Genomic DNA, 11,628 nt, shown 5'->3' with positions numbered 1-11,628 from the left:
AAATTTGCTCTCAGGTTTATCACAATTGTCGCTAAAAACCAGTTTTTCTTGGGCGGAAGGGTTGGTGTTTCCACTCAGTGGTTGAATACATTTACCATTATCTTTCAGTTGGAGGGAACCACCGGGAGTCATGGTCATTGCCCATTTTTTGTCACAAGCCTCAGCAATCACGATTGGAGTGTCTTCAGTCAGTCGCTCACCCTCGGGCTGTACACAATAACCTGTCTTGACATGTTTTAGATTTCCGTCTTCAGGGGAATAAGTGAACTTGGCTTTCTCAGAACGGCATGCTTCTGCAGGAATGGTTAATTTCGTGCCTGTTGTAGTCTCACCATTTTCTGGGTAAATGCATCGTCCGTTGCCAAATTTGAGGGAGAATTGTAGACCAGCAAGGAAACTCAGTCCCCCCCCGCCTGCCATCCCACCACCACCTGCAGCACCACCTGCCATCCCACCACCACCTGCCATCCCACCATTACCTGCTGCACCACCTGCTGCACCACCTGCACCCCCGCCTGCCATCCCACCACCACCTGCAGCACCACCTGCCATCCCACCACCACCTGCCATCCCACCACCACCTGTCATCCCACCACCACCTGCTATCCCACCACCACCTGCACCCCCGCCTGCCATCCCACCGCCCCCTGCACCACCACCTGCACCCCCGCCTGCCATCCCACCACCACCTGCAGCACCACCTGCAGCACCACCTGCAGCACCACCTGCACCCCCGCCTGCCATCCCACCACCACCTGCACCGCCGCCTGCACCACCAGCTGTTTGCCACGACCATTGATTACCCCCACCATGGTTGCCGGTCGACCAGCTGCTACTCGGTGTTTTGGATGACCAAGACGTTTGACCTCCATTTCCCCCACCACCCCCAGTGCTTGTTGACCATTGATTACCCCCACCATGGCTGTTCGTCGACCAGCTGCTACTCGGTGAGTTGGATGACCAAGACGTTGACCAATGCTTAACTTTGTTAGGGATGCGAATAAGCTTTAGTTTGCCATTGACTCTAACACGAGCCAGTTTAGGATCTGCAAGACAGCCTGTGAAAAGGTTTATATTCGCTGATATTAATAATTTCTCCTAAAGAGTGAAAAAGATGAAAATTTACTCACCTATTTCAACGAGTAACTGTAACAAGAATAGAAATACCAAAGGGAAAGATTTGCGAACACCTGTCGCCATTAGCTGAGTTCACCAGGACCTGTGTATTGAACAAAGCGTTAGTCTTCTATTACCCAACTAAGAAAATCATGATGTATAGGTCAAAACTAGGTGCTTGGTGTTGTCTTTTTTTGGCAGAAAATACGTACGTTTGGGCACGTACGTCAGTGAGGTCAGAAATGTATTGCCAGAAATGTAACAGGGGGCTATATGGCACCTGCCGAGGAAAAAAAGTTGAAATAAAAAGAGAGACGAACTTTTGGAGAGCCGAATCACGAGGGCTACCCTCCCCCACCCAATTGGACATAGGATTTTAAGTCGTCAATATAATGTAATCTCATGGCCGTAATGGCGGGGGGCGTTTATAAGGGATATTCTTTCAATCCGCTGGGCGAAATTCCAGTTACCGATGCTTCGGCGGGATAGACGTTAGTGGATCATGTGATTGTGTAACAAACAGAACTTACCTTTTAAGCCTTTCCACGAATGTTTGTACAAATCCGATTTCAGTGCTGTAGAAATAATCACTGACTGCCTGTAGTATTGATCGATTTCAACTTTTAACTTGATTTCAATTGACTATGACATGTGGTTGATTGAGTGTTTCCCCACGCCTTTCAGTTGACCAGTCAAGCGGAAAAATACGATCATGATTTTTAATTCACACATATCTCAATAAAGATTTTCTTGAATAAATATTCCCGTCGGCGATAAAACGTATAGAATTCTTTCGATAATACAGAGGAAAACATGATTTGATATCAAAAAACCTCACCATTCTATGAAAAACTAATTCGTCAGATTATTTCTATCAAAAAATCTCTACACCTTTCCTTATAATTCCTGACAAAACGATTACGTGCTAATTTTGATGCTAAACCTAAGAATATATTATTTTCCACCTGGACTAGCTTTTCCAATGGCAAAAAATGAAGAAATACTTTAAAAACTTATTTTACAGACGAAAGAAAAGTATTAAAGACAGTAAATCGTGAAATGTCTTCAGGACAAACTATTAGCCAGCTTGAAAAACTTATTTTACAGACGAAAGCAAACTATTAAAGACAGTAAATCGTGAAATGTCTTCAGGACAAACTATTAGCCAACTTGTTTTATCTTAGCCAGCTTGTCCCTTTTTCGTGGTCCAACTGTTCTGCTGTGATGGATCTGGTGTTTTTTGGCGTTAATAATAATCTTGATCTCTTGTGGATGATGTTGGTTGTTACTGTGCCTGGCCTGGTCATTTTCTAGATGCTTTTGAGGATTTCCCCACGAATAAGACCATTTATTCCCCCCTCCACTTCCCGGTGAGGAGAAACTCCAAGATGATCCTCCTTTGCTTCCTCCATCTCCACCATTTCGCCACTGCCAAGACGAGCCCGCTTGACTCCCCCCTCCACCCATCCCTGCACCTCCTCCACCGGCCCCTCCGCCTCCTATACCTCCTCCACCTATCCCAAATTGTCCACCACTGACACCTGCAAAAGACAAATCATTAATCATTCATACTAAATAAGACGAAAATTATCTGACCCCCTCGTACCCAGGGGGGTCGGAAACTTGTATATATGAGAATAGAATAAGTTCCTTTGATATACATAAACATTGGGTGTGTCTTCCGAAATATCACGTGCATCCTGGGGTATTTTGAAGTAATGAGTTTAAGTGTCGAATCGTTGCATAATCTCTTTGACAGGTCATGCGATCATATGAACTTCTTTATTGAATGTAAATTGCGTTTCCCTGATAAAACAAGCGATATAATCATTTCGTAAATTACCCCAAATTGTGAACTTTGTTTCTGGTGAGTCGCACACATCACGCAATACCATATATTCTGTTTGCGACGGTCGTGTTCCTCCGGTCTCTGGCTGGACACATTTGCCACCTTCTGATAATTTAAGAGAGCCAAAATTGGTCATGAAAAAAACCCACTTTTTGTTGCAGTTTTCCACAATAGCCAATGGTAAATCTTCACTGTCACCTTCTGGCTGCACACAGTAGCCAGTTTCTACGTGCTGCAGATTTCCTTCATTTGAAATTTGAAACTTTGCAAGCTTATTATCACAATCGTCACTTGGTAACACTAACTTTGTGTCAGAACTAGTTTGTTCATTCTCCGGGAGTAAACATCGTCCATTTGTAAATTTTAATGCGAACTGTTGACCACCACCGGGCAAACCTCCGAAACCACCACTCCCTCCACCTATACTCCAACCACCACCACCTATACTGCCACCGCCACCAAAACCACCACCAATACTCCCACCACCACCTATATTACCGCCACCACCAAAACTGCCGCTACCACCAATACTGCCACCACCAATACCACCACCTATACTACCACCACCACCTATATTACCGCCACCACCAATTCCACCACCAAAACTGCCACTACCATCAATACTACCACCTATACTACCGCCACCACCAATACTGCCACCACCTATACTACCGCCACCACCGATGCTACCCCCACCACCAATACTGCCACCACCAATACCACCTCCGAAACCACCGCTCCCTCCGCCTATACTCCAACCACCACCACCTATATTACCGCCACCACCAATACCACCACCAAAATTGCCACTACCACCTATACCACCACCAATTCTGCCACCACCACCGATACCACCACCTATACCACCACCACCACCAATACCACCACTAATTCTGCCACCACCACCAATACCACCTCCGAAACCACCGCTCCCTCCGCCTATACTCCAACCACCACCACCTATACTGCCACCGCTACCAAAACCACCACCAATACTCCCACCACCACCAATACCACCACCTATATTACCGCCACCACCAATACCACCACCAAAATTGCCACTACCACCTATACCACCACCAATTCTGCCACCACCACCGATACCACCACCTATACCACCACCACCACCAATACCACCACTAATTCTGCCACCACCACCAATACCACCTCCGAAACCACCGCTCCCTCCACCTATACTCCAACCACCACCACCTATACTGCCACCGCCGCCAAAACGACCACCAATACTCCCACCACCACCAATACCACCACCAAAACTGCCACTACCACCTATACCACCACCAATTCTGCCATCAATTCTGCCACCACCACCAATACCACCACTTATACTACCACCAATACCACCACCAATTCTGCCACCACCACCAATACCACCACCAATTCTGCCACCACCACCAATACCACCACCAATACTGCCACCACCACCAATACCACCTCCGAAACCACCGCTCCCTGCACCTATACTCCAACCACTACCACCTATACTGCCACCGCCGCCAAAACGACCACCAATACTCCCACCACCACCAATACCACCACCTATATTACCGCCACCACCAATACCACCACCAAAACTGCCACTACCACCTATACCACCACCAATTCTGCCACCAATTCTGCCACCACCATTAATACCACCACCTATACTACCACCACCACCAATACCACCACCAATTCTGCCACCACCACCAATACTGCCACCACCACCAATACCACCTCCGAAACCACCGCTCCCTCCACCTATACTCCAACCACCACCACCTATACTACCACCGCCGCCAAAACGACCACCAATACTCCCACCACCACCAATACCACCACCAATTCTGCCACCACCACCAAAACTGCCACTACCACCAATACCACCACCTATACTACCACTACCACCAATACCACCACTTATACTACCACCACCACCAATACTGCCACCACCTCCAAAACCACCACCTATATTACCACCACCACCAATACCACCACCTACACGGCCACCACCACCAATACCACCACCAATTCTGCCACCACCACCGATACCACCACCTATACTACCACCACCACCAATACCACCACCTATTCTGCCACCACCACTAATACTACCACCTATAACAAATCTTGCATCTAAACGAAAGAGAAAAACCCACGATGTTAACATGTAGCCAAAGGAGAATTATGTCACCGTTAAGAAAGATAACTCAAAAGTGCCTTAGCCGTACTTAAAAATCGCCCAGTTTTTTATACTATCTGAAGAGTCTAAACGCATGTTATACATCTATACAAACTTACAATACCTTCAATATGGAATTTGCTCTCAGGTTTATCACAATTGTCGCCAAAAACTAGTTTCTCTACGTCGGTTGGGTAGTTGCTACCGCTCAGTGGTTGAATACATTTACCATTATCTTTCAGTTTGAGGGAGCCACCAGGAGTCATGGTCATTGCCCATTTTTTGTCACAAGGTTCAGCAATCACGATTGGAATGCCTTCAGTCAGTTGCTCACCCTCAGGTTGTACACAATAACCTGTCTTGACATGTTTTAGGTTTTCATCTTCAGATGAATAAGTGAACTTGGCTTTCGCAGAATTGCATTCTCCTGGAGGGAGAGTTAATTTCGTGCCTGTTGTATTCTCACCATTTTCTGGGTAAATGCATCGTCCGTTGTCAAATTTGAGGGAGAATTGTAGACCAACAGGGAATCCTCCATACCCTATTACCATTCCCCCTGCACCACCTCCCCCTGCACCACCACCTGCACCGCCGGCTGCCATCCCACCGCCACCTGCAGCACCACCTGCACCCCCGCCTGCCATCCCCCCACCACCTGCGGCATCACCTGTACCCCCGCCTGCCATCCCCCACCACCTGCGGCATCACCTGTACCCCCGCCTGCCATCCCCCCACCACCTGCACCGCCGCCTGCACCACCACCTATTTGCCACGACGTTTGACCTCCATTTCCCCCACCACCCCCAGTGCTAAAGGACCATTGATTACCCCCACCATGGTTGCCGGTCGACCAGCTGCTACTTGGTGTTTTTGATGACCACGACGTTTGACCTCCATTTCCCCCACCACCCCCAGTACTTGTTGACCATTGATTACCCCCACCATGGTTGCCTGTCGTCCAGCTGCCACTTGGTGTTTTGGATGACCACGACGTTTGACCTCCATTTCCCCCACCACCCCCAGTGCTTGTTGACCATTGATTACCCCCACCATGGTTGCCCGTCGACCAGCTGCTACTACTCGGTGAGTTGGATGACCAAGACGTTGACCAATGCTTGACCTTGTCGGGGAGGCGAATAACCTTTAGTTTGCCATTGACTCTAACACGAGCAAGTTTAGGATCTGCAAGACAGCCTATGAAAAGATAGATTTATTTTCGCTCGTATTAATAATTTTTCCCCAAACAGCTGTAATACATCAACATTTACTCACCTATTTCAACGAGTAACTGAAACAAGAATAGAAATACCAAAGAGAAAGATCTGCGAACACCTGTCGCCATTAGTTGAGTTCACATGGACCTGCGTGTTGAACAGAGCATTGTTTCAGTAAATTAATTAGCAGTACGAACACACGAGGTAATGTGTGAAGATGCTGTTGACCGAAAGTACAAAAAGACCGAAGAAAAAGGAATGTTAGAACGGAAACTATCTCTGTTTATCTTTTTTAGTTCGTTGAAATTTTCACGTTTTCTCTTTCTTTAACAAACTTCAAAAACAAAATGAAGCTCTGATGAGTTGAAATGTATCCTATTATTAATTACCTCTTTTCTTCTTCAACAAATGTGATTATTTAGTCAAATTACAGTATTTTAGAACACTGATCTTCGACTGCCCACAATTTTTTAGCTTGGCTTCAGTCAAATATTGCATGTGGCTAATTTAAACTTTCTCCACGCCTTTCAACTTTTACATTTGACGCATTAAGCCTGGGGTCATATCGTTACAACTGATCAGCCAAGCGCTAAAGTTTGATTTTTCATATAACACATTATTTTGTAACATATTTTCATGGATTATTTGCCCAACAGCCAGGTGTTTCAGTATTTTCTACGAAAGAAATTTAGTTACAACATAAAGCTTCTTCATTCAAATTAGGATTAATTAAAGCATAGTCGAATACACATCGCAAATGCTAATTGGCTGCGCTGTTCCCTATCTATTAACTCATAATTTGTAAATGAAGATTAATTCTAACCAGGTTGTGAAATAATCTGGGTCAGATCTCTGTAATCTTAGTGTGCAAAAAAATTGAGGATAAAAATGAAAAACGGCTGTGTTCGATGTTTTCAAATAAGAGGCTTTATGCATCAGAGTATTTAACATGTTGCAATTCGCTCGTTTGTATCAATCTATCACACTACACAAAACATTCCAGGTGTAAATGAGGGCCTTCATTTATAGATCATCGTTACGCAAAGCGACAAAACAGCACCTCCCACCCTCCCAGATAAAGAATCTTGCGTACGACCCTGAAAGCTCGTGTGGATGACTGTAAAATGTCACAATTAATTACGATACCTGTTCTCTGTCGATGAGAAATGTCAGGTTGTTAAACACGGTTGGATTTTATAAAAAACATATAGCCAAAAAAAATTCGTTATTTCTGTTGTATTTATCCTGTATGTGGTAAAATAATGGGGGACAGTTTTTTTACTGTACAGGTACAGTGGTTCTCATATGGGTAGATAAGAATAATGTAAATATGTCAAACTGTTACTTTTCATTGCTCAGGAACAGGTCTTCTGACATATTTAACAATTTTGTTTATTCCAGCTTATCTTATCTTAAACATGCGCTTAGATGGCCGACTATTTTACAACAGTACAACAAGAACAACTTAACCACAGAATTCAATGGAAATTACTCACATTCTTCTGTTTAGAAAATTGAAGACTTACGTTGACGCAGATTTGGCAATTTGGTTGATTATGAATGATAGTTTATATTTTTTTAAAAGTGTTTATAAAAAACATGACAACGAAGAATGCCCAATATTGTTAACGTCCGAAATCCCAATGTCAGCACAAATGATTTAAGGTGACGCGTATCATCAGGATGAAATCTTGGAATCTCAGTATTTTTGTTCTTTACTTTGTCCTAGTAAAAGGTGCTCATCAAGGTTAACTTGTTATTATATATTTATGTGCTACTTTTTATCTAAAAATTGACGCCTAATCTGTCTCTCTCTCTCAAGAACATCTTTGTCTTCCTGTCAAGAACGTAAAGGGAGATCGTCGATTATTGGCCGCAATCTTGGGCTATAGAAAAGGTAAAAAAGCAATTTAAGAATAGACTAAATCGACTTCTGTTTATTTTTGAAGTGAAGGAAGACTTTATTTGTTCGGGAGCTGGAGGATATCTGATGAAAGTGAAAACCGTTTAGAACTGATAGAGCTATTTAATAAAATAAGCTTTATGTGTCGATCACCAATTCCATCTATATTTTTACAGAGGATACTGGCTTTATCAACGACGTCCTCAGAGTTCACAATAAGTATCGTAGTATCCACGGATGTCCCCAGCTGGGCCAATGTGCCCGACTACGACAACAGGCTGGTTTGTACGCACAGAAGTTAGCTGACCAGGGTGCTCGAGTGGCACAAGGTGATCCAGGTCTGGAACCTGGAATCGGCGAAAATATCTTCATCTCATGCGGAAATGAAGTGTCTGGTGAAGCAGTTGTCAATCACTGGTAAGATATTATGGTAAACTAACGCTTTCAAACTTATCTATCTCAATAACCGCGTAACGTGTGATGCGTTTTTGTTTGTTCAAGGTATGAAGAAGTGTGCAACTATTTTGACAACAAAAAGTCGTACAACGAATACAAGCATTTCGCCCAAGTTGTCTGGAAGGCGACGTATCTTATCGGAATTGGTCGGCGAACGAGTGAGAAGTCGGGGGAGAAGTGTACATACGTGGTAACTAGGTACAGGCCAGGAGCTGAGCAGGGTCCAGCTGAATCTGTCAATATCCCAAAAGGCAGCTTTGATTCTAATGGTATTTGTTCTGGGCACACCGCGTCTGGTGGAAAAACTGGATCATCAACTGGGACAGCTGGCTCAAACACAGCACAGAGTACTGGTAACGCGCTGCCTGATAAAGGATCTGTGGGTTCAGAAAATAGTCGAGGAGGAAGGATGGCAGGAAGTAATGGGATAACAGGGAGTAATAGTATACCTGGAATCACATCCACGGGGGTGTCCGGTGTTCTAGGTACTGGGGACCGCGAGAGAGCAAAAAACCCAGAGAACTCACATATTTCTCCGCTGATTGAGCAACATGAGACAGGATCTGAAGGATCACCAGAGGATACTCCTGATCAACAACAGATGTCACCTGCATCCCACTGCCCCCCATGTCCAGGTAATGAAATCCAAACAGAGAGCTTTGAAACTTCAGGAGGCGCGGAGAATTTACCCAAGTCAAAAAGTAGCCCGCTAAGATCAAATAGGGAAACTGAACAGCCCTCAAAACCTGATCAACCAGCTCGTTCTACTAATGCTGGCAATCCTACCGAACAGGGTAAACCAGCTCAGCAAAATAATTTACCTGATCGAAGTAAACCTGTAGAGCAGGCAAACCCTGTAGTACCTGAAAATCCTGCTAACCCAGGCAATTCCGAAGTTCCTGGAGACACCTCTCCTAGTAGAGGCAAACAATGCCCCGCTTGTTTGTGTCCAAACAGAGAAGGAAGCAGCAAGGTTGATGAACCCCAAGGCACGCAGGAAAACCAACCGCAAACTGGCGAAGAAAATAAAGGTTCGCCTAGTCGAGGAAAACAAGTTGAACCAAGTGGTACTCAGGGACTCAGTGGTAAAGTAGGGACACAAGTAACGCCTAAGAACGTTGGGCAACAAGGGAGTGTACCCTCGGGGAAAGAAGGTGGTGAAGGAACAGGTGGTAATGAGGGATCTCAAGGGTCATTAGCAGGAGGATCTGAAGGGCCACGAGAATCATCTACTGGTGGCGGTGAAGGATCACAGGGATCATCGCAATCACAAGGAACATTGGAAGGTGGTAGTTCTGTAGCTTCCCCTGGCTCATCTGCTGGTGGCAATGAAGGACCACAAGGATCATCTGCTGGTGGCAATGAAGGATCACAAGGATCGTCGCAATCACAAGGATCATTGGAAGGAGGTAGTTCTGTAGCTCCCCCAGGCTCATCTGCTGGTGGCAATGAAGGACCACAAAGATCATCTGCTAGTGGCAATGAAGGACCACAAGGGTCATCTGCTAGTGGCCCAGAGGGATCGCAAGGGTCGCCAGCGGGAGGTAATGAGGGATCTCGTGGGGGAACAGGTACAGACAAACAGCCACAAAGTGGTGGAGTTGAAAGTGCCGGAAAAAGTGGAGGCGACAAGATGGGTGGGGATCAGGAAGGACAGACAGGAACACCAGGTTCTGAAGGATCCCGAAGTATCCCCGAAGGTGGAGCGTTCATAGAAGGTACTTTTCTATTGGGATTGCTATTTAAATCTCGCCTGCGTTGTCCAGTTTTGTGCTTGAATAGTAGCTGCAGTAATTCCTCGTGCTTTCATAATCTTTAGATCCCAACGTGTTTCAACAAAGCGCTCTAGAGGCGCACAACAAGTATCGTCAGTTTCACAGTTCTCCTGGCTTGTCACTCGACGGTGAGATGTCCGCTAGTGCTACCGAGTTTGCACAAAAGCTTGCAGAGTCGGGAATAAATAACGCCGAACACTCCCTGAAGTCGTCCAGAGTAGATGAAGCTGAGAGCATATATTCTGCTTGCGGGACAAACCCATCCGGAGCTGATGTAAGCAAGGAATGGTGAGTATTAAAGTTTTATTTTGCAGTAACGTGGGTAACACTGACGACGTATCTCGTTGACACTAGTTTAATTTGTTTCCCAGTTCAATCGTTGTTCAACATTCACTTTCAACACCTGTACCTAAGTGCTATCCTACTCATAATTTCTCTGTAAGGTGACTCACATAAGACAGAGGAGTATCGTAACTCTTTATCTATCTTTCTTTAGGTACAAAGAACTGTGTAACTACAATTACAACAAACATGCTGCCATCGACGCCACGAAGTCGACTGGACATTTTACTCAAGTAATTTGGAAATCCAGCAGGAAATTTGGCATCGGAAGAGCTTATGGTAAGAAGGAGGACAACAAGGATTGTATTTACGTTGTTGCAAGATACAAACCACCGGGGAATGTCGTTGGCTCCGAGTCCACGAATATAGCGCGCGGAACAATGGATGCTGAATATTGTGGACGTGAATATATGGCACTTAACAGTCAAGAAAGCGAGGAGTTGTCGCCTGAAGACCAAGCAAAAGGTAACCAACCAGCCACTGAAGAAAGTAACCAACAAACATCCGGATCTAGAGAAGAGAACAATCCAGAAAGTGGTAACCAGGAAGCCATCACTGGTCCCTCGAGTGAGTCAAATTCAGCGGAGGCTGGTACTGCGAATGAAATTAACCAACCGAAGGCTAACGGTGAGACCAACCAAGCAACAACCACTTCCTCTGGTACAGGAGGAGGAGATGGTAGTAACAAAAGCATCAAGACACCATTTCTCCCGGGATACTTGCAAAAATCAATATTAGAGGGCAGTAATAAACGCTACAGAGGATTCCGAACAGAATGAACATAATTAATT

The 11,628-nt window shown here is 45.2% G+C and overlaps 4 protein-coding genes and 2 long non-coding RNA genes across 8 annotated transcripts; 2 read left to right on the top strand and 4 right to left on the bottom strand.

Annotated features, from left to right (window-relative positions):
* Positions 1 to 905: 905 nt before the first annotated feature.
* Positions 906 to 1,732, bottom strand: LOC114532714. Its single transcript, XR_003687975.1, has 3 exons — positions 1,647 to 1,732; positions 1,131 to 1,219; positions 906 to 1,058 (listed from the first exon to the last, which is right to left on the bottom strand). It is a non-coding gene; the product is annotated as an uncharacterized LOC114532714 (long non-coding RNA).
* Positions 1,733 to 2,277: 545 nt separating this feature from the next.
* LOC114532598 (keratin, type I cytoskeletal 9-like) lies at positions 2,278 to 4,279 on the bottom strand. Its single transcript, XM_028554140.1, has 4 exons — positions 4,262 to 4,279; positions 4,178 to 4,182; positions 2,960 to 4,110; positions 2,278 to 2,657 (listed from the first exon to the last, which is right to left on the bottom strand). The coding sequence occupies exons 1-4, from the start codon at positions 4,277 to 4,279 to the stop codon at positions 2,278 to 2,280; spliced, it is 1,554 nt and encodes a 517-aa protein (XP_028409941.1).
* Positions 4,280 to 4,353: 74 nt separating this feature from the next.
* On the top strand, positions 4,354 to 5,139 carry LOC114532597 (leucine-rich repeat extensin-like protein 3; the record flags this gene model as incomplete). Its single annotated transcript, XM_028554139.1, has 1 exon — positions 4,354 to 5,139. A coding segment is annotated over one exon (786 nt), but the record flags the coding sequence as incomplete, so codon positions are not given.
* Positions 5,140 to 5,233: 94 nt separating this feature from the next.
* Positions 5,234 to 5,833, bottom strand: LOC114532595 (rRNA 2'-O-methyltransferase fibrillarin-like). The gene has a single exon (XM_028554138.1). It carries the CDS (start codon positions 5,831 to 5,833, stop codon positions 5,234 to 5,236), a length of 600 nt encoding a protein of 199 aa, XP_028409939.1.
* A 377-nt stretch (positions 5,834 to 6,210) lies between these two features.
* LOC114532789 lies at positions 6,211 to 6,818 on the bottom strand. Its single transcript, XR_003687978.1, has 3 exons — positions 6,751 to 6,818; positions 6,420 to 6,508; positions 6,211 to 6,341 (listed from the first exon to the last, which is right to left on the bottom strand). It is a non-coding gene; the product is annotated as an uncharacterized LOC114532789 (long non-coding RNA).
* Positions 6,819 to 7,537: 719 nt separating this feature from the next.
* LOC114532570 (hornerin-like) lies at positions 7,538 to 11,617 on the top strand. Of its 3 annotated transcripts, none has more exons than XM_028554105.1 (7): positions 7,538 to 7,650; positions 7,872 to 8,096; positions 8,184 to 8,258; positions 8,441 to 8,681; positions 8,766 to 10,438; positions 10,540 to 10,783; positions 10,992 to 11,617. In XM_028554105.1, exons 2-7 carry the CDS (start codon positions 8,045 to 8,047, stop codon positions 11,614 to 11,616), a joined length of 2,910 nt encoding a protein of 969 aa, XP_028409906.1. In that variant the 5' UTR covers positions 7,538 to 7,650; positions 7,872 to 8,044; the 3' UTR covers position 11,617. The 3 variants fall into 3 exon arrangements, with proteins under 3 accessions (XP_028409906.1, XP_028409904.1, XP_028409905.1); XM_028554103.1 differs by having other exon boundaries at positions 7,872 to 8,108; XM_028554104.1 differs by lacking the exon at positions 7,538 to 7,650 and having other exon boundaries at positions 7,706 to 8,108.
* The last annotated feature ends 11 nt before the right edge of the window (positions 11,618 to 11,628 follow it).

This window comes from Dendronephthya gigantea, unplaced genomic scaffold, assembly GCF_004324835.1.
Source record: "Dendronephthya gigantea isolate DGI-Jeju-01 unplaced genomic scaffold, DenGig_1.0 000080F, whole genome shotgun sequence".
Taxonomy (NCBI): domain Eukaryota; kingdom Metazoa; phylum Cnidaria; class Anthozoa; order Malacalcyonacea; family Nephtheidae; genus Dendronephthya; species Dendronephthya gigantea.
This window is presented reverse-complemented; position numbering and strand designations above follow the sequence as displayed.